General features: G+C 44.5%; 2 protein-coding genes across 3 annotated transcripts; both read right to left on the bottom strand.

The window, feature by feature from the left end:
• Positions 1–361: 361 nt before the first annotated feature.
• abhd8a (abhydrolase domain containing 8a) lies at positions 362–9935 on the bottom strand. Of its 2 annotated transcripts, none has more exons than XM_063218543.1 (5): positions 9805–9935; positions 8098–9072; positions 6339–6509; positions 4584–4800; positions 362–4119 (listed from the first exon to the last, which is right to left on the bottom strand). In XM_063218543.1, exons 2-5 carry the CDS (start codon positions 9057–9059, stop codon positions 3874–3876), a joined length of 1596 nt encoding a protein of 531 aa, XP_063074613.1. In that variant the 5' UTR covers positions 9060–9072; positions 9805–9935; the 3' UTR covers positions 362–3873. The 2 variants fall into 2 exon arrangements, with proteins under 2 accessions (XP_063074613.1, XP_063074614.1); XM_063218544.1 differs by having other exon boundaries at positions 9750–9821.
• A 7145-nt stretch (positions 9936–17080) lies between these two features.
• Positions 17081–21637, bottom strand: LOC134466266 (cathepsin Z). Its single transcript, XM_063220167.1, has 6 exons — positions 21464–21637; positions 21191–21354; positions 20906–21085; positions 20457–20607; positions 20023–20188; positions 17081–18283 (listed from the first exon to the last, which is right to left on the bottom strand). The coding sequence occupies exons 1-6, from the start codon at positions 21595–21597 to the stop codon at positions 18170–18172; spliced, it is 909 nt and encodes a 302-aa protein (XP_063076237.1). The 5' UTR covers positions 21598–21637; the 3' UTR covers positions 17081–18169.
• Between the last annotated feature and the right edge of the window lie 823 nt (positions 21638–22460).

Raw genomic sequence — 22460 nt, 5'->3', positions numbered from 1 at the left:
CTTTGAAATTGGAGTTGATTTTTTTTGGTTTACTGCAGAGTTTTTTTTTTTCCCAACAGAATTTTGTGGTCCTTAGTAAATCCATGACATGGTTCTTTGCATGCATATTATGAGGTGCATAATTTTCTTTCCTCTTTCTTTTTTCCTCTCTTTCTTTCTATACTCTACACAGTATCTATTCCTATGTCTTTCTCTCCCTCGTGCTCTGTCTTCCTCTTAATCACACAAATACACACACACACACACACACACACACACACACACACACACACACACACACACACACACACACACACACACACACACACACACAAAACGTAATGACCAGTCTTTGCATACAGAGGATGATTTTATCGTTTTATTATTTTATATGCACACTTTGCCAGGCAGTGCATGTCTTACATTTTCTTCTTTTCCACTGATAAATGCCACATAGACTTGAACATAGGGTTGAACCACATAAAGCAGTACTCTGGAGAACATTTGTTTTGTTTACTGTTTTTCTTTTTTTCTTTTAACACACATGAAAGGGGGGGCAGAACTAGAACACCCAAGTATATCATTGGTATTGATGTCCATTCACTGATAACACAGCATTAGACTTTGCAAGGGGTATACTGTTTAGGGATAGGACTGCGTTTTTATTTTCATCGGGAAATCATAGTTCAAGCTGAGTGACAGCTATATACATCCATCCATTCACCCATTCGAGCATCCATCCATCCATCCGTTAATTTCTTTCTTACAGGCCCATCTGTATAGAGAGCGTTATGTATAGTTTTAAAAAGCAGGGGAGGTGCATCAGCAGATACAGCAGATTTTAATTTCAGGTCATTAAAAGAAGAGGAAAGCCCAATGGAACCAAGGCAAGCGCAGGTGGCCTCTGCAACAGGTAGCATATTTCTAGGGGGTGCGATGGTATCCCTGCAGGACCTGAAGGGAACATAATTGTCGCTCATGTACTGTTAGGTGTGTAGATCTTAAGAGTCTGACAGTGACACACTGCTGAAGGGTAGACTAGTGCCTTAAATGACCCTGGCTGTACCCAAATGGAGCAATGTTTATGCAGGCCTATTCACGTGGTGTCTGCAGAGTAGTTATTGCTACAGACATAAACGTCTTCTCTGCACAGGTACACATCTGAAGTACCACTTACACTTCATGTATAGAAAAATCTCGCCTTTCAGTTGCTGGGTCTTAGGACAGCGTGTTGTGGACCATTGTAGCATTACAGGCGCCATCTGCAGGCCACAGCTGAAACAACTGCAAACAAGTGACTTTACAGTGACCTTACAGTTTTGCCATACACCGTTAAGCACAGAGTCATTCTGACGTCTCCAGTTATATCCCCGTTATAATGATACATTGTGAATCATATCATCCAAGATATCAATAATGTAATTTAATATGCCTGAACACATGAGAGACCTCCGCAGACACCTGTAAAACCTATGCATCCCTCACTCCTAACACCTCTGCATAATAAATACTTGGTGTATGCATTGGTGCTTGCTTATAATGCATATATCTGGAATTTTAGTCTCCGTTTGGTTTTGTTTTGTGCGTCGTGGAAAATGTGTATCCTCGTGGCCTCTGTAACAGCACTGCCATAGCCACGACATGACCACTTGACCCTTCGAGGAGAGTGTTGTCTTTACACATCACCCAGAATTCTACCACGTAGTTCTAGAATTTACCAAGGCCAAAACGGTTGCTTGAGTTCGTGGTGACATCATAACACAGAACCGTCAGTTAGTGACACTGTGTTCACACACACATCACGAAGGATTATGGTCTACTCTTAAAAAAACAAGGCTTGTGGTAGAGAGGGGAAGAGGGAATTAAATGTGTAAATGCCTGTGTTATACTGTAGGCTCACTGTTACAAGGCCAAGAGCTTTGGAGAGAGAGCTGCGGTGTCTACACTGTGATACACTTCTTGGGCCATTGTGCTTGACTGAATATCAGTCAAGTCAATTCTTCATAAAAGCCCAACAGCAGAAAAGGCCATCTCATGTGATAAATGTTTGTTGATGTAGCCTACTGTACCTCCCAAAGTTCATGTTAGGTATTTTAGACTGTGTCTCAGAGTATTAAGAAACAAGCTTATATCTGTCTTTGATTTACACCATAGATAGTGTGAGATGGTCTTTATACAAAGAAAGCTTAATATTGGTTATTTGATATATTAAAATCCATTCCATTTAGGCTTTTCAATCGTCATATCACAATCCTAGATATGGCTATTCGGCATATCGCTTCTGTGCACCAATTCTTGTATTATTATTCTTTTTTTTACAGTAAGTATAATCATTATTACTTGTGAATACACCTGTCAAGAAAGACTCCCTTTAATACATGCTTATGAGCTTATACTGACCCAATCAGGGGAGAAAGAAAGCTATCTCAAGCTAGTCTGGAAATGTTTTGGTGACACACTCACACGGTTGGCATGGTAACATGACTGAGTGAACAGTTGCTCCCCTTTCCTTTGCATAGACAGAAATCATCCATCTAGAGTTAAGACTGTGGACCTAGCAATGCATACAAAATGGCCGACCCATCAGACATCCATCCCAGTGCCATGATTGTCATGTATATTTAAATGGCATTAGTGATCCACATTTGGACATTCGACACTGGCGACTTCAAGACTTCAAGAATTTTAAACCTCCAAATGCAGCGTCTCAGTGGTTCATGTTCTTTATGAATTTGTGCTTGCTTGTGTAATGATCAGAATATACATAATTGACATATACAGGTACAGTAGTGTCCTAGCAGCTCCGTCCAATTCTTTCTGCGTCTGACTTTTTTGTAAAATGAATGGTGACTAATTCTGTCTTTCTGACCATTTCAATTTCACCGGCTTCAATATGAAGTAAATGGCGTGGACTGCACTGCACTGGGCTGAATTTTCTAGACTAGTCAACGTTCTCCAGGTGATTTCTGTTCCCACGTAACACCATCCTTCCCCCCTCTTACGGATGTGCAGGGGAAATCACTCTGCAAATACTAACATCCAACAGATGTGTCACTTCCCACTCCCTTCCTCCAGCTCTCTCACAAAAGACACTCAAGTGGATGTCAAACGACGATCTCAATGTTACCATGAGCCCATGCGTGCGTGTATCTCGCACCTTGTCACCGGTTGATGTTTTTGTTATGTAGTAACTGGAGGGAAGACGTAACTATCACTATATTATTAGTGGTCGCTGTAGCATTACTAAGCTGTAACAGTACTGAGCAGTTAGCCATGATCCACACAACAATTGGTACAGGGAAAGACATTTGTTCTTGTCATAGCTTCAAAAGTGGTCCCCTCCCCTTTTCGATGTCTGGTTTACCAGTAGCTAACGTAGGGGTACAATCATTGCAGTCCATTGCAAGTCCTCCGTCCACCAGCATACACGCACAAACACAGAGAGTGACTTCGGGTCTTCCAAGAGAATCACAAACATTATGCGTACGTTATATGTCCAGTTGATTTTTGACACCACAAGGACGAAAAGATGTTATTTTCTTTTTAGATCACGAAGGCAACAGAAACGTTCAGGCCACCATATTATATGAGTGTCCTCGGAGTGAGTCTTCCCTTGGTTGCCCTCTCCCCTCATCTTGTGATCACAAGTGGAAATGTTAATGCATTTCTTCACTCGACGTGCTTTGACATGGCAGCTTCACCCACCTGTACCCTAGGCCTCTCCCTAGGCACAGTCACTTTGTGCTGCTCACGCCACAAACAACAAACAGCCTTATGTCTGCTAACGAGAGGTGCAAGCCAAGAGCAAAACCAGCCATTTTCTCTTTTCCTCGAAAAAACAAAACAGCCCCTCAAAAGCGTCGTCGCCACACTCCATGAGCGAGCACTCGTCGGCTACTTGTTCGGGGGCTTGTTGTTGGCTTTGGGAGCCGTGGGCACGGACGACTCGAGGGCCGGAGTGATGGTGACGGTCTTGGTCGCGGCGGTGGTGGTGCCGGCGGAGGTCGTGTCTGGTTTTTTGGACATGTCGGGCTCCCAGAGGAAGAACTCGTGGAGCAGCGTGTTGACCGTCTCCGGGCACTCCATCATCACCATGTGGCTGCCCTCCTCGATCACCTTCAGGAACGCAAACAGCAGGATCTGAAAGAGGACCCAAAACAAAACGGCAATGAGGAACTGAAGACTTTAAATGCAATACACTGGCCCTGCCATGGCCTAACAGTGGGGCACTGGGTTGCTACGTTGGTGACCCCGGTTGGATTCCAGCCCGGGTTATTTGCTGATCTCTTCCCATCTCTCTCTCTCTTCCCACTCATTTACTGTCTATGTTTTACTGTCCTGTCAAGAATAGAGGCGAAGGACCCCAAAAAATACTTTAAAAAAATACAATGCACTGATTCTTCAAACAGCACGATTTGGAAACAGGACAGAGACAAAGGGGGGCGATGACCATGGGATGTCCTTCCGTATAATCCTTCTGCAAATATAACTTTGGAAGACAAAATGACCCTTTCCCTGTTCATCATATAACGTAATTCCAACTACATTTCGGATTAATATTCATGCTATTCGGTCCACTAAATATGCCACATCATTGGGCCCACCTCAGCCATGCGTTGGTCCTCGTCCATGGGCACGAACTTGTCGAACATGCCGTGCACGAGCAGGATGGGCACGGTGAGCTCGGCGTGGTACACCTCGTCTCCCTCGGGCCAGTACTGCCCGCTCATCATGGCGCGCAGCACGAACGGCGACACGTTGAAGGCGTTTCCTTCCTTCAGGAGCTGCTTCTCTTTGGAGCCCTGGCGAGCAAAGCCGGCCCTGGGGAGAGGGAGAGAGAGAGGGAGAGAGAGAGAGAGAGAGAGACAGAGAGAGAGAGAAGATTAGCGTACAATGAGAAAACGCTCTCCTCTCCTCTCCTCTCCTGTCCTGTCCTCTTGCCTCCTCACCAAAATATTGCCATCGAGTCATAATGTCATTTTGAGTAACTGTCTGCAGTGTCGCCAACAGGCCAGGTAACATTGTGAGGCGCATGTGTGAAAACACTGGACCAGTGAGAGTGTTGTGTTTTTGCACCTGATGTACCAGTGTGTCGCTCTATCGCTCGATGTGTGTGAATTGCATTGGAGAAAAAGATGGAATCAATTTGTGGTGCACGGCTTTCAACCTTTGCTGCTGTGCCACAGATTGGTGTAGTATGTATGGGAAGCACTGTGTCTCCACACCAAACAGTTGCTATCACTGTGATCTGTAAGACTGTCATTGATGACTTCCATGCCATGTGCCATAAGTTGTTGTATTTGATTATGAGAGCAAGCACATTTTGAAAATGTTCTATCAAATATTGCTAATATAGCTATTGTATCATTAATTATATTGTAAACAGTGGTTTACATGTTAGTATGCATGCTAAATACAATTTTAATCGTTATTCTCAATCATTCTAAAGCCTGGAACTATGAGGCAGACTCTCTGCTAGGGTCCCCATTTGTAATGTAGACTAAGTGTTTATGCCTTCTCCCAGAATGTATATAGAAGGTGCTCATGCTCTAGCATGCAATATAAATGGAAAACTGAGAAAATGTTTTTTACAGCCACACCAACACTGCCTATGGATTAGATTACCAGTCAGCACAACAGCGATAAACCATAATCAATCAAAACCTGACTTCTATAATGTATGGAAATGTTCTACTTGCGATGCCACTGTAAACCAAGCGACATTCAATATCTTACAAAACAATACATGAATTTAGCACAGTTGCAACACAAAAATGCAAAACTCTCCTCTTCGCCCGCCTGCACATATCTGGCGGATTTAGACCACAGATTGACGCTGCGTCTACACTGTTGCGAGCGCGCCGGCACATGGCATGGCATTCCCGTGGTGCACGTGCTGGGTCTGAGCACGGAGGCACGTGCCGGATACTACTGTAGCCACTGGCAGGGGCGTCGCCAGACCTGTTTTACAGGGGCATGTGCCTAGGTATTGATTTGCTGTGCCCCTGTATGAGTTTAAAAAAAACAACAACCTTGTTACCTTGGAATTTAGCTTACAGTTTGGCATACAGAGTAATCTACAGAATGCGCACAAAATAGCGCACATGCACTACTTGCAATAATACAATTAATTTACAAGCTTTTTTAAAATAAATAACTGCAAGAAATGTTTTCGTTCCCTACTGTGCCCCTGGCCACTGGGCGTGAATGTAAAAAAGAAAATGAGAGTCACGCCACCCATTGACGACTGGAAATGGTGAGATCATTTAATTCAAGGAAAGAAAGGAAAAAATATCCAGATTTGAACCGTTGCAATTTTGTTTTTCAAAACAACAATGTATGCAGCATGCAGGGCTTACTTGAGGAAGCTCCAGGCCAGGCATGGGGACAGGCAGTGCAGGACGCAGGAGGGGAGCTGGAAGATGGAGCACAGGCTGGGCTCCAGGGCCGTGGGACCCCCGCCGTTTATCATCACCACTTTGTGCACCTGCTCCGGGTACTCGTGCGCCAGGAACGTGCAGAAGGATACACTGAGGGCCGGGCCAGGGATGGAGAGAGGCAGAGAGAAGGATGGAGAAAGAGAGAGAGAGAGAGAGAGAGAGAGAGAGAGAGAGAGAGAGAGAGAGAGAGAGAGAGAGAGAGAGAGAGAGAGAGAGAGAGAGAGAGAGAGAACAAAGATGGAGGGGAGAGAGGAAGGGAAGAGAGAGAGATGGATAGACAAAAACATGCACAGAGAAAGAGTATGTGCGTGTATGAGAGAGAGAGAGAGAGAGAGAGAGAGAGAGAGAGAGAGAGAGCGATTACATGGTTAGTATTTGTTTTGTGGTTAAATGGTGTTCTACTTTGGCAACACTTATTTTTTTATACAATTACGGCAAACCACTAAGCATCAGTGGAAAAAAATGTGCATAAATGTGAAAATGTGAATAAAATAGAAAAGATTTTGCGGCCTCTTTTAGAGAAAGAGAGAGAGAGAGAGAGAGAGAGAGAGAGAGAACTGTTTCGCTGAGGTGGTCCAAACTGCTGTGTAAGCAGCCATTATTCATACCCACCACCTGACAAACTGCGACTAACAGCAAATATGCTTGCAGAGTAAATCTGGATATAAACCACCAATATAAACCTCCAATTGCAAAGCCGTGTAAAAAGGAGCACTCATCAATTACTGTATATCGCGCCTCATCAACTGTAAAACAAATCGCCCAAAGTCCAGGCGGATGAGAATGTTTTTCTCAACCACACATCACCCTCTACATATGTGCTGTTACATTACATTACACTCAGCTGATGCTTTCATCCAAAGCATTACAGATATTAGTTACAGTACCCTGGAACAATGTGGAGTTAGGTGCCTTGATCAAAGGCACTTGAGCCATGGAGTAGGAACTGCTGAGGTTGGGATTTGAACCTGCAACCCTCTGATCTAAATACCAACACCCTTACCAATTGGGCAAAGCTTCCCCCGTACTATACTGTACTTTTTAACATATAAGAATACTTTTTAACCATTTGATCAATTTTATAGGTCTACGTACAATATTTGGTCTCGCATATGCAAATAAAATGCTTGCCCAACATGCATGTACGAGGTAAAATAATGTAAATTTAATTTAACATTCATTTGCTCCCGAAATATCCATGGATGTAATTGAAACTTAAAAAAATTGACGGATCGATTCTGGAACTTGTCGACCGAATCGATCATTGTTGACACCACTACCGTATAATAAGTACACTGTAAAACAAAACATTGCAATCCAATTAAATGTGAAAAGATATGTTACCCTGCTGCTAAGTTTGTAAGTTAACTCAACTCGAGGTTTCACTCAATTCGAGGCTGTCTCAAGTTAATTTAGCTTACAAACATAAGGCAGTAGTGCAACTTACTTTTTATGTTAAAACTGGCTGCAATCTTTTACTGTGTACTACTTTAGCTTAAGTACCACCTTAGTTTTGGGGTTTTGGAGTTTTGGGGAATGCAGCCCTTCTCTCACTACCTCGACCTAAATACAAAAAAAACGTACAACAGACAATTTTTTGTCTTAACATTGCAGGATTCACTTCAGTTTTTACGAGTCACAGACATATCCACTATGTCTCAGCCATCCCAAGACTCACCCGTACGAGTGGCCAATGAGGATGTTGCGTTTGCGTGCATATCGCTTGAAGATGGCGCGCAGGTCCTCGGCGAGCGCGTAGAAGGTGTACGCGGCGGCGATCTGCGGTGCCTTGCTGGCTCCATGACCCGCCAGATCCGGCGCGATGACCTCGTAGCCCAGACGCGAGAAGAAGTCCAGCTGGCTTCCCCAGATATCGAGCGACCCGCCCACGCCGTGCACGAAGAACAGCGCCACGTCCGAGTCCGTCCCTTTGCAGCTCGAGATGTTCCTCTCGGAGTCAATCAGCACCGTGCGCTTCGGCTTTCGCCGCTTGCGACGGGGAGGGGGCGCTGGCTTCTGTTGCCCAGATACAGCGGAACCGTTGCTGAGGGTGGCGGAGGTGGGCGGGGGCAGCGGGGTGGGCTGGGGGTCAGGGGTCACCGGAGCGTTGGCGACGCTGCTGTAGTCGGACAGCTCCACCTCCAGGGTGGTGCAGGGCTCCACGTCTCCGTTCTGGCACTGTAGGATCTCCGAGTGCAGCACGTCGCCCAGGTTCTCGATCACCAGCTGTCCGTTGCGGTACACCGTGATCTTGCGCTTGCAGTGGACAGTGCTTCCCCCCTGCCCCTTACTCGACGGCTTCTCCTCCTTCCCCTCCTGCTGCTGTTGTTCTTGCTGTTTGTCCGTCTTAAGGTCCGTACTCTCATCCTTGCTCTGATCTTGATCTTGCTCTTGATCTTGGTCTCGGGTTTGATCTTGGTCTTGGTCTTGGTCCTGGTCCGTGGCAGTCTGACACTGCTCCGGGTCGGGTTTTGGCGGCTGCTCGGGAATGATGTGGCGCACGCGTAGCACCCTGCCCGGCTTCACCTCCACGAACTCAAAGCCGTCTGTGGCGCCTGACGGCTCCACTGGCAGGACCACGCTGCTGCCACTCTTGCCCGTTAGGCAGCAGAGGATGCCATCTGTGATGCTGGTCAACATGATGCCTCACCTCCTAGAGAGAAAAGCAGACAAAACAACAATCTCACTTCAGTAAATCTTAATCTACAATCCTAATCTACAAATCTTCAACTCAGTCTTACTGAATCTTACTCTACTACTTTACTCTGTTTTGCTCAGAGCTGAAAGACTTGGTGGCTGAAAATTGGACACAGGAGTGTAGTATTAATTGTTAGCTTGTAGACAATAATCATCACAAGTTCCGTTTTATTAGTTCAGTAATTTAATTATTTTTGACTTCAATGTTCAGTTCATTTCAGATGACATTCTGTTGTTTTTCTGTCTCTTCATTTGTTATTTTCACACATATGGCGAGTAGTGTCTATGTTATGTGTGTCTCTGACACATAATAAATGCTGAAAGATGTTGTTTACTCGTTCTTTCAATCTTCCTCTGTTTCTCATTTGCAAACATGTCTGTTTTCTGTCATGTAGGCAAGTGTTAATTAAAACGTTTTGACACAAAACGTTTAACACAAGAAACAGCACAGTGTTTGCAAGACAGTTCAAGTGCTTCTATCAGAAAAGGAAAAGATTCTGTTGACTGTTATTTTCCACCATGCTGCCAAATGAATGCGTACATCATGTCAACATAAGCTGTTTGTAACAAAAAAAAGTAGTGACAAATATCAAACACCAGACAGAACCTTCTGAGAAAAACAAAGCCACGTACCATACACTACTAGCCTAGTTTTGTGTCACATTTCTCTCAAGAAGACAGTACTCACTTTGAGGCCAATAGTCCCCTTTCAACACTTCAACTGTATTCATCCACAAGACCAAGGCCACACACATCTGAGTCATACAACCACAAAACAATGCCCCTTGCATGCATGCGGTCGGTGGCTGGCTGGCTAGCTATCTGGCTGGCTGGCTGGGCCGGCAATGTTGTCAAAAGGGCAGTGATTCACATTGCGACACAACGGCACACTAAATTTAGACAAGGCTCTTCTGACATGGCCTCCTTGATATTAATAGCAAAGGGTTAGATTTAGCACGTGACTGACTTGACTTGCACACTGCCTTCCATACCACTGCACACAATCACCACTCTTGGCCGCGTCTCCTCTCCACAGTGTCACACCCTTTACACCCGAGGAAACGGTGCCCAGTGTCTTGTCCATCTATCAAAAAAAAACTAAAGATGAGACCCCAAAACGTTTAACTAAGGATGTCAATTCAGTTTTTGGGGGGATGTGAGAGGGGCGAATCATCTCTACAACTACAGCATACAGGGACTCATCTTGTAGGTGACAGAATTTTGGACAGCATTTTGGAATGTCAGAACCGTGATTTAGTTCTACTTCAAAACTCAAGCCAGCCAGGCAGTATGGGGCTGTTGTTTTGAAAATAGCTGGCAGCCAACGAGTTAATATAGGCAAAACAGGGAAATACCAATCAGCCTCATCCTTTGCAGCAAGAGAATTATTGGTCGGAGAAGTCTTCGCTATTGCATGATGGAGGAACACCCAGGAAGGATATGAATATTTCAGATGTCAGTAGCAGCTCTGCTGATGACTGACTGAAAATGGCAAACGCTAAATTAAGTAAAGGCCATCCATGGATGTCTGCAGCGAATTATAGGCTATAATTGCTCTAAATGAGCAGGGCAATTAGTTGCATAACATCTTACATATGATAGGCTAATCAAACAGGAAGTTCGAGTTTAACCTTCAACAGACTTGAGGCTTTTGTGGTTTGCTGTAGATGTCTACATAAAAACTCTATTAGAAGCAAAGAAGAGACCAATTATAAACTAAACTGCTGGCACACGGACGCACTGTAATAACACCAATTCCCCAAAACCCCATTCCTAAATATGATTCCAGTTGTATAAACACGATGAATGATTACATTGAGAATAAATTGGTGTGCTGTTTATGATTTTGCTTGTGCGGCCCTCTTTTGAACTTGGCCTGGGTCTTGGTGAGGAATACTGCATCTGGATTGCATATTTCATTTCTCAGAGTAACTTTCCCAAAGCCACTTCATCAAGACTTGTCAAAAGTTATTCACATCAAAAAGACACGCGCTGAAATGCAGTGAAGTGCACTGTCTCCCAGCACGGTCCCTTGTAGCGCCTTGCCATCGAGGCTTGCTAAATCCCCACTGCACTTCCCTCATTAAATGTGTCATCCTAATGGCTAACAGAAAGGGGTTCTGGTCTATGTTACACACAACTGCAGCAGGCTATGTGGGCCTACTGTGGCTCTGCATAGCTGTCTATCTGTCTGTTTGTTTGCCTGTCTGCCTGTCTGTATCTGCCTGCTTACCTGTCTGCCTGCTTGCCTGTCTATTTGCTTTCCTGCCTGCCTGTCTGTCTGTGCCTGTGCCTGCCAGTTTATCTGCCTGCTTGCTTGTCTATATGCCTGATTGTCTGCCTGCTTGCCTGTCTATTTGCCTGCCTGTCTGCCTGTCACCACCGCACCACTGAAGTGGGTGTGAGGATGCTGAAGGACCCATGGGACAACCTCTTCTGGCGATGGACAAAAACACCACTCCAGCCAGCACCACACAGCATGATGAGCACTGCACACACCCTCAGCCTCAGCAGCATCAACACACACACACACACACACACACACACACACACACACACACACACACACACACACACACACACACACACACACACACACACACACACACGCGCGCGCGCGCGCGCGCGCGCGTACACACACACACACGCGCGCGCGCGTACACACACACACACACACACACACACACACACGTCTATAATATACAGGGCAGTTCAGCACCGCACAGCAGGGAGTGATACAAGAGAGAGAGAGAGAGAGAGAGAGAGAGAGAGAGAGAGAGAGTGAAATGAGTAATGAGATCTGAATCTGGGCCAGCCGTGGGCCGTGTCTGGGCCAGCTGTGTCTGTTGCTGTTAGCTGTGTGGGGGCCTGCTACAGTAGGGCTCCAGAGACTTACAGGAGCTGGGAGGCAGCATCAGCAGGATGAGTGCAATGCAGGGGCGGGCAGCAGCAGCAGCAGCAGTGGAGAAGCAGGGAGGAGGAGGAGGAAGAGGAGGAGGAGAGAGAAACATATATAGAGAGAGAGGGAGAGAGAGAGAGAGAGAGAGAGAGAGAGAGAGAGAGAGAGAGAGAGAGAGAGATGTGCGAAGAGAGCAGCAGCTGACTGTACAATGTAGAAGCAGGGAGGAGGAGGAGGAGGAGGAGGAGGAGGAGAGAGAGGAACATAGAAAGACAGAGGGAGAGAGAGAAACATACAGTAGAACGAAAGAAAGGCCAAAAAGAAAGACCCAGAGAGAGAAGCTGAGAAGGAGAGGAACAGAGGGAAAGGTGAGAGCAGCAGCAGCAGACTGCAGGCAGTGAAGAAGCAGGGAGGAGGAGGAGGGAGAGAGAGAAAAACATACTGACAGAGGGAGAGACAGATGAACAGACAGAAACAGAGTAGAGGAACAGAAGGAGAGGAGAGAAGTTCGGGCGGGGAGTAGAGACGTGTGTGGGAGAGGAGGGGGATGGAGCGATACAGAAGGATAAGGAGAGAGATAAACAGAGAGACAGAAAAAGACACAGACCCAGAAAGAGAAATATAGAAGGGAAGAGGAAAAGAGATGGAGAGGTGAGAAGAAGGTAGAGAGGAGAGAAGTGGATACAGGAGAGGAGAAGACGAAGGTGAGGCTGATGGGAGAACGGGACCAGAGAGGCGAGAAAAGGACAGCAAAGACATGAAGAGGAGAGAAGAAGAGACAGATAAAGCAGGGAAATAGGGGAGGCAAAAAGCAGAGGACAGGACGGGCAGGACACAATGAAATAGCGAGCCAGAGAGGTAGTGAACATTAGAACTACAGTAGGCATGAAAGACGTGTGTGCTATACCGACACACATCTCCCTTTAAGCCCACAAGACTCTACTACTTCCATACATAATTAACACGCTGGGAGAAAAATGCTTTTTACGCCTTCAATAATTCATCTCCTAAAGATGACCGTGAAATGTACCCCTCCGCAAGTCATGTGTGAGTCTCACTGTCAGAAAAAAACAGGTTGGTCATTGATATGGCCGTGTTGTGATTTGTCCGTTTCAATGCTCAAGGTTGCCCTGTGAATAAGCTCAGATCTCTCAATGCTGAAAATATCACTGTAGGGGAGGTAAATTGGGCCCCTTTATGCCATTCGCTTATATATATATATATATATATATATATATATATATATATATATATATATAAAAGTGGCCCAGTTTACCTGAATTCACTATGTCTAAAAGATGCTCTCTTGCAACTCTAACAAGTGTGCAATGACAAAGACACTGAATGTCATATTCTTCTTCTTCAAAGCAGCAACATATCACTAAATGTTGCCTTGTTAAGCCGGGGTCTCTCAATGCTGAACACATTATTGTATCCCTAACTGTATCTGTAATGGCATCTCTAACAACAAATGCAAACATTTGCAACGACAAAGACCCTTGACGTCTTATTCTTGTTATACTCGAAGTAGAAGAATAAGGGCCATGAGGCGCAGTAAGCAACTGTGTTTGTACATGCTGAGGTTACCATGGAGATATCCGTCTCGGTTCTTCTCTCTCTCTCTCTCTCTCTCTCTCTGTTTCATTCTCCCAGGCTCTGCAGACGCCGGATACCGGACCTGCTGTGAGGATCCATATTCATCAGTTCTCAGCGTGGGGGTGAGTCTTGAAAGAAACAGCCAGCTACACAGTAGCCTCTACCTTGAGGCAAAATGGTGAAGGTTTGTTTGTTGCCTACTAACATACATACAAATCCCTGTCTTGTCAGAGACAGCAGTGGGGCTGGGGGGGCCTCGTGGGACCATTGCAGCGTCTGCTTGCTGGGCAGATGCTGTTGAGCTGGTGATGTTTTCAAGACACGATGACGCATTAAATGTCAATTCAGCCTCATAACACATCTGTGAGACATTTCAAATAATAAAAAATATTGCCGCTTTCACGATACACAAAGGGCATAGGCTGGCAGGCTGCACAGTGGCCATCCTGCAGGATAATATCTTTCGCATTGCTGCTCCGACCAGTGACTCATAGCATACTCTGTGGGTGTTCGCATCTGTGATACTTAACCCAATTTCCAAATCTATGATCCACTTTTTCTGAAATTTGCATATTTATTTGGCCTGTATTATCCATTGGTTGCACCTAAGAGTTAGCATACAATACTATTTGTGTCCTAACACGACACATCTCCTTACATGTACAGTATACGTATGTGTGTACAGGTCCAGCAAAACAAACAACAAACACAAAACATGAAACCTGCCTGATTCAGCAGTCAACATAAAGCATAACGTAAAATTCCCCCATTAATGCACACACACTGTACTGCTGGCGACCACTCTCCCAGGCTCTTAGCCTCTACCTCAGCATTGTCTCAGCATATGAGGGGTCTCCACAGCAGACCCGGTGAGACACCCAATTATTCACAGGCGGCACGATGCTGAAAGGGCCTCTCAGCACTGGCATGGTGCCCTGACAGACCCAGGAGGGCCAGCATCAGCACCACGAGCCCTGGAAGTCGATGTGCTAGGCGGCTTGGCATGGCTTAGAGGAGGGGTTGCCTTGCAAAGCTTGGCATCGGGCCTTCCTGACAATGCCCTTCTTATGCAATAAGGTTGGATAGTCAGTCCAGCAGAGCTCTTTAGGTGGGGGAAAAAATGTATGCAGGAACCTGCCGTTCGATAAAAGTGCCATGGCGCATAGCGGGGACGACCAACACACACTTCCAAGCATTGCAATACATTGAGAAGAGAGGACACGTGCAGAGAGGCCCATTTGCACTCGAGCGGGATGTTGACACTACAGCTAGAAGAGAAATGTATGTTATATGATGAAGAGGGAGGAAGGGAGGGTGTGTGAGTGTCCATGCGGACAGGACTGACAGCAAGTTCAATAGCAAAAAGTGGGCTAAGATGCAACTGTTGGCGATAGGGCTAGGAGGTCAAGGAGGGATGGATCATGGATCATGGATCATGGATGGCTGTGGGAGGGTCGGCAGGGGTGTTTGCTTGGAAAGAGGTGGGGGAAGAGCTGGGTATCGATTTTGCAAATGGGGTGAACGATTGGCACGTTCATCAGGTGCAGGGCTCAGGGCTGGCCCTCTGAAGGAGAGTTAATTAAGGCTCTGAAATGGCCCTGGGATTGATTTGAGGAGAGAGGCCCCCTGATTTCGCTGGGCATTCATGTGAGGGGGCCCCCTGCCCTTTCCTCGCCAGGTATGAGAATCAAGCCAGGCTGCTCGAAACCTATGACGCAGACACAGACCTTGATCACAACTGCAATTCATACCACACAACCTTAACCACAAACACAAGCAGACAAAAACACAGCTCTGCTGTGATAGACAACAGAACAGCTATCGGTAGGAATAATACAATGCATGTATATATTCAGCTCTTTGTATGCCATGTAGATGTGAAAATAAACACAAAAGTCATAAGTGCCAGTCGTAAACTGTTCATTCCACATCTAACCCAGCCCGAATCCCACCTGTATGAGTGTATGCCATCTTAAGACCCCTGATGAAATCTGATTCCTAATCAAAAATCACAAAATTCATATTTCACAGACCGTGTGATATCATTACTGTCATTAGTTGTATCACTCCCACTAAATGGTGAGTATTTAATTGAGTATATGTGGGTCAAGCCGTTTGAAGGGAGTGATTGTAGGTGAACTGGCACTGTCACTGGCATATGAGTCACTCGCTCACTTCAGCGCTGATGTCTGTTTAATTTGTTTTTTAACAGCATTAGTATTGGATTCAGACCGTGCCATGAGGCGTCATATATTAGAACATGGTGTACAGTAGCCTACATTAACCCACATATGCTAGGCACGCTTATCTCCGACCGCAGCTGATACTCGTGCGTACACTGTGCACAGGCTGCTGCATAGGCTACTTGATGGGCCTTTCGTCAAAAAGGATGCACGCAAATGTCAAGACGATATGCATATCCGGCGTATTCATGAGAGCAGACGTTGATTAGGTAGACATTCTGACATTAAAGTATAGCCTACTGCGTTGGAAACTAAAGCAACTCGGTGCAACGTCGCCCTATCCCATCCCATCAACGTTATTGATGCAGCATTTTATTTACATGAATGGCGTTTCCACACTTGCGCGATAGTAAAATGGCTATTGTGCAGACATGCATGTTATAACATTTAAATATTAAAACATTCTGTTTGCAGGCCTTCTTGATGTTGCAGGTTGTTGTTTTTTCATTCGTATGCAATGACAAAATAAACGGTCTGTCCACCTCACACCTGCATCATATCAGTTGACAATGATTTACTGCGGATGCGCTCCCATGCCCAAATTCCCTTACCTGTTTCGTTGGCGATATTTGGATGGGAATACCATGCGGTTTGAAAATCGCTGTAAATGATGCGTTGCGTATCCAGACAGTCGATTCAATTAAACGGGTTTTAACTACAACATAAAGCAAAGATAGGCAGAATCACCAACTAATAAAACGCATTAGATTATCGTGCATGTCTGGGATTTTACGCCCATGACATTCCGTGATCTCCATGGCGAGGGCCGATACGGATGCGCCGGGGTAGAGCATCCCTTGCAGCAGAGCATACGCGCTGGTTAATTGCCAACCCCAGTGTCCTTGTTTTCCTCAATCACAGTGCACTTCAGTCGGTTCCTTCTCCGGCTTGACGGGCAGTGGAGGCAGCGAATTGCTTGCACATAACATCGCGCCTGTGAGCCAATTACAGAATACGCCTCTACTGTTGCTAAGGTCTGCAAGAGGAAGTGGAGAATTCAGTAGAATTCCACCATATCCTCCCCATCACTGTTACAAAACCAATCTGTACATTGCAGTGAATGTGTGTGGTGTCGTCTCCCGTTCTCTAAAAATGGGATTAATAGGCCTAAAAGAAAGTTTTCTAAAAATTAGATTAATAACAGAAAAAAATGGTTCCATTAGGATGAAAAACCATGAATAACCACCAACACTGTTTGTGAAATAACTGCAAGAGAATCATTAGTATTATGTTTATGATATTTTAATCATATTGTTAAAATCTGTTCAAATCAATTATGCATGTGATCTACCTGGACATTCATTTGCCAATATACACATATGAATCTGAAACAAATGAAAAACTATAGCATTACTCTATAATATAGTGTAGGCCTATATAATAACAATGTGCTCTTCAAACTAACAACATATCAAGTTTTAAGCTGTGACCTATACATTGTGCATTAAATATCATATCAAGAAAATATCCAGTAACATTAAACTACTGAATGTCATTCAGAAACACACCATTAAAAATATGTACATCTTTATCATCACCTGCAAATTTGACGTATGCTCAGGGACAGAGCTCAGCAGTATTTCAAATGCATGTATTAAAAATACATATTTTAAAATACATTTCTGTACCACAATAGTATTTTAAATACGTATTTTAAATACATGTATCTGAATACTGCCCAGCTCTGCTCAGGGAACCACTTCACTTGAAGTCCTATTCATACTACAAATGATTACCTTTGTCTTTGCATCATAAGTCATATTTCTTTCATATGACATTGAGAGAGAGAGAGAGAGAGAGAGAGAGAGAGAGAGAGAGAGAGAGAGAGAGAGAGAGATGAATGATATATAGGGTTTTCACACCTGGTCCCAACCAAACTCAGTCCTCTTTAAGTGGACCAAAAAGGGAACCGACAGCAAGGACTCAGTTCTGTTTTTGTTCATATTGTAAGTGTATTAAATAAAGAACTCACTGATCTTGCTGGTCCTGTTAGGCTTTTGTGGTGTGTCACTCTTCTTTTTTTAATCACACTCGGTCCTCTAGAGCCCTCCTTAAGTGATTACAGCTAGTCACAAGTGTACTTGTCAGAACTCATAAGCGAACCGAACTGAGACCACGTCAAGCAAGGTCTCAGTACGGTTCGCTTCCGAGGGGTGTGGGTACGCTTTGGAGCGTTCACATATGCGGCGAAAATGCTGAGTCACTACTCAGAGTTTGCTTAGGCGTCTGAAGGGGTCCAGGTGTGAAAACGCTGTAAGTCACATCAAACTATCTTATTGTGGTTTGGTGGCTAAATGAACAGTTCACTCTTTCACTCAGGTCACAATTGGATCCCCATATGCACAACTCTTCTCAATGGCCAAGTTGTACCAGTTGCCTTTTCCTCCTTTGTATGCACTAGTGACGATTCTGGCCCATCCATGCTCTCCCTGAAGAAAAAAAGGGGGGGGGGGTGTAAAGTAGAGATCAGTCCTCACGGTAGGTTACTCGGTGTGATCGGCTTTATATAATACAGTAGGCTTCAGAAAGTGTTGCAACTTGTTGCATTTATATACAGTACAGTATACAGTATACTTGTTTAATATAACATGTATGACTATTTCATGGTTATACCTTCACTGTTGGTAACATTTTTGACAGCTGCTAAGCAACACTACATTCATATGAGTCTATGACTTTATATGCAAAAATGTTACAAAAAAGTCAAAGTTATTTATTTGCCCCCTGAATCAATAAATACATTAAGTAACGAAAACAAAATACATTAAAAAGGGACCCAAGTAAAGTCAAATGCAGAAACAATCTTCTGTTTTGCCATCAATCGGACTGCAGCAGAGAAGAAGCTATGAAGAAGCCATTATGTTAACTTATTATTCATTCATTAATCGCTCATGTATTCATTTTGAAAGACTGTAGTGTAGTGGAAAGTGCGCACATCCAGCAAAAAAGCATCAGCAGCTGCCAAATCAAAAAGTTGTCACATGTAGGAGCGGGAAAGGATCTGCACACTGCTTGCAAAAGACTTAATTTATTAACGTTTCGATCATGAATCTTCTTCAGGCATCTTACACAAGTTAAAAAACAGTCAGAATAAGTAGGGAAGGCCTACACAGCTGATTGGCAGTCAGGCAATCAGCTGATAGTCAGCTGTTCTAATTAGGCCCAACAAACAATTGGTGATTACAAATTTTGAAAGACACCACTTGCACATCTGATGAGCCTAAATTTTAGCCTCCTTGTTAAGACACCCACCACCACGCAAGGGACATGTCTAATGGCAATGGAGGTCTATAAAGTAGAAGCAAATTCACAATGTAAGTACAACACTGGTACATGATAATACACCAGTTATTCCATAGTACATAATGAGGGCTTTTGTTTTACTTGTTTAATACACCTCTGACTGCCAGGCAGTGCTTGCCTTCTTCACACTTTACACACACGACTCAGAACATGCGTCCACAGACCGATCTCTGTCATGTTAATGAACCAAGAGTGGGTGTTATAAGCAAATATCTCTTTTCCACTCTCTACAGCCCATCAAACTAACAGCAGCCCATGGACATACACAAACTTACTATCATCTTAAAATAGGGCAGATGGTATTTAGAATCAGCATGTACAGGCCTAGCCTGATTAACATCGACTTTCAAATCTCTTTAAGACTTGGTCTGACCAAGAGCATAACAATTATCATTTCCCAAACAGCATGGTTTACCCGCCTCTCTTGGTTTGCTACTGGTTGTTTACTTCCCAACTTGTAGGAGTTCCTAATTTTTCTGGAACTCATAAACGGTATTTGCATTGCTCCTAGCCTGACTAGAAGCAACTCGGAAGGTGTTGTGTCACTAGGAGGGTGCGGCCTGGCTAGTATAGCCCTACTGCCTGGGAAGAAACCTGTCCAGTAAACACACGCGAAACACACACACACACACACACACACACACACACACACACACACACACACACACCGGGGCGCCGCCAGAAATTTTGGGACCCATGAAAGATTCCCCTTAAGGGCCCCTGTCAGTGCTGTCAGTGGTTGGGCCCATAGAATCTGTAACACCTTCCCCCCCACCCCCACCCCCCTAGCTGCACCCATACACACGCACACGCACGCACGCACACACACACACACACACACACACACACACACACACAAACTTACCCAAAACTCTCCCCACGAGTTCCTGACGACCCAGTATTCTGTGCCATCCTCCTCCACACCCCATCCAGCCACTGACACGATGTGGTTCATCAGGGAGATGGGGTGGAACTCCGCAAACACTCCTCCAGAGTAGGCCTCCAGCCCCGCCGTTGCCATGACACCACAACTGCGAAAGAGGTGCGCATATGACTGTTCTGAAATTGTGCTAACAAAAATAGTTCTCAAAATGCCACTTCAAAAGGTCAACTCCCAAGGAGTCTTCCATTGATCATACGAGATTGATTTCTACTCTTTCTAACAGGCGTCATATTCAATGCAACATATACCTAACAATGCGAATGTAAAAGCAAACAAAAGTTGGGTTTGCTTTTTATGTGTCCAATCTTTATTTACTGGTGTTAAGTGTTAAATGGTATATGTCTGTGACTTCTTGCCTTATTGGGCCATTCTTGTAAATTTCAGCCTTCATTTTGTCTCGTCCTTCCACCTCCCCGTAATCCCCAATTTGCCAAATGGTGTAGTTCTTCACAGTGTCACAGGAGCCAAAGGTTGTGCAGGTGCCACACTGGTTGAACATGTCACACTCTAAACAGGACAAGCAGAACAGAGAATTGAATGCTCCACAACATTGTACCAATGGTAAAATGCTGAGTACTTAAACAGTACCAACGGTGTTTAAAACAATGTAGCCTAATATACTTGTTTGAAATAAGATAGATACTGTATATACTATGAGTGTGTGAAATGTATAAAACAACACAAAAATCGTTGTCTTAATTCACAGTAGCCTAGGCCTAATTATCCGCAGGCACGCATACAGCATCTCTGGGAATATTGAAGAAGACAAAAACAAGAAATGAAAGAAGAAGTGGTTAATGCTCACTTTGATTTCTGGCTTGGTAATTATTGCAGGTTTCATCCGGAATACCGTTCTTGTGTGCGTAATGATACACCCCTACATGATCTCCACCAAAACATGACCCTGCCCGCGCGCAATCGATCACGTTCTGCACAGACAGGTATGCGGAAGGCCAGGCTCCTTTGCGCTTGATGTTGATGCGGTCTGCAAGAGAATGCAATGAATGCGTATTGAAATCCCCTGGAGGACAGACGGCCTGTATCGCTTCCCCATTTGGAGGTGTAGCCTACAGCATCTGCGGTGCCTTACCTGCAAGCGCACTTGTCGAACCCATGGCCCAACAAGAACCGCAATACTGAGGGATGTGTTGATTTCGGGAGGTGCTGACATAGTTCTTCCCATCTATGTTTCGCCAGTCCCAAGCTTTAGGGAGATCGGAAACATTTATGTATTCGTGGGGACGAGGATATGTCCTGTAACGATAAAAAGAAAAAGTCGGGGAAAATGGCAACATCACGGAAGTTATGATTGATACTTTTTTCAATATTGCATGTTAGACGATTGTAGCCTACTTTTTCTTACTTGACAAATCTGGGTCTGTCGTCCTGGATTATTTTGTAACAGGAATCAGAGACTTGACTGAAGGCATGGGTTGCCAAGACGCATTCCACTATATAATAGCATAAGGAAAACAACACTTTACTGCTGATAGCCATCGCACCAGCGGTCAGTGTTGTTGTGGTACCCTCATGAAACTTCTTTCTTGCTGTCGGTTTGAAAAACCATACAATACATTTGTATATTGCCACCTACTGTTTCGGCAGTGGAAGTTCAGTAGTTTTACTTGGATGAGGAGGGATATGAGTGATAAGAGTATACAATAGCAGCGAGCATACACTGAACTGAAATAGTGTCATGCGTGGAATTGGGCATTTTGCGCAAAACAATATTCGGATAAGGTGCTGTGCAGCATATAGGGTGGTGGGCCCTGTGGTAAAGAAAAAACACTGTAACACTGTAGATTTACTAGCCAGGCAAGACAGACTAAATGTGAGATTAAATGTGAATATTTATGATATGTAGGCCTACTAATATACTATAGCCTATTAATATATAGCCTACTAAATATAGGTTACTATATTAATCATTAATAATATTAATAACTAATATATGACTATATATTTCATGAACAGTAATGCAGAGGGTATTGAACCATTTGATACACTGACGTTTTGGAAATCTCCGGTTTTGGTAGACCAGATAGGCCTAGGCTATGCTGCTGTTCATGTGCTGCTGTCCTGGGAGGTGAGTGTCAGGTGGGTGACAGGATGGCAGAATTGCCATTCAATATGAGACTTGCTGCTTCGCTTGACTGTATTTTCATCCTTTTTGTCCAATCATTTCATCACTTTTACCTCTCATGTCATCATACAGTTTCAACATAATCTTTTTGCCCCTTATTTAGACTTCAGAGAGACAGATTTGGGACCAGTTACAGGTCATGGAGAATGGCAATATGAATTCGGAAGTGCTGTCCACTCGGCTTCAAGTTCAAGAGCAACTTAGCGATTTTTCAAAC

Source organism: Engraulis encrasicolus, chromosome 16 (genome assembly GCF_034702125.1).
Source record: "Engraulis encrasicolus isolate BLACKSEA-1 chromosome 16, IST_EnEncr_1.0, whole genome shotgun sequence".
In the NCBI taxonomy this organism is placed as follows: Eukaryota; Metazoa; Chordata; class Actinopteri; order Clupeiformes; family Engraulidae; genus Engraulis; species Engraulis encrasicolus.
This window is presented reverse-complemented; position numbering and strand designations above follow the sequence as displayed.

Bases quoted from the DNA above. Each gene is read 5' to 3' on its own strand.
- abhd8a (XM_063218543.1), bottom strand. From the start codon at position 9,059: ATGTTGACCAGCATCACAGATGGCATCCTCTGCTGCCTAACGGGCAAG. The intron at 6,510-8,097 runs GTGAGTCTTGGG...CCCGGCCCTCAG, and splicing joins CTCATTGGCCACTCGTACGG to TGTATCCTTCTGCACGTTCC. The intron at 4,120-4,583 runs GTGGGCCCAATG...GTCCTCTTTCAG, and splicing joins AGGACCAACGCATGGCTGAG to ATCCTGCTGTTTGCGTTCCT.
- LOC134466266 (XM_063220167.1), bottom strand. From the start codon at position 21,597: ATGGCTATCAGCAGTAAAGTGTTGTTTTCCTTATGCTATTATATAGTG. The intron at 20,608-20,905 runs GTGAGCATTAAC...TGTCCTGTTTAG, and splicing joins TTACCAAGCCAGAAATCAAA to AGTGTGACATGTTCAACCAG. The intron at 18,284-20,022 runs GTAAGTTTGTGT...TTTTTTCTTCAG, and splicing joins ACTCGTGGGGAGAGTTTTGG to GGAGAGCATGGATGGGCCAG.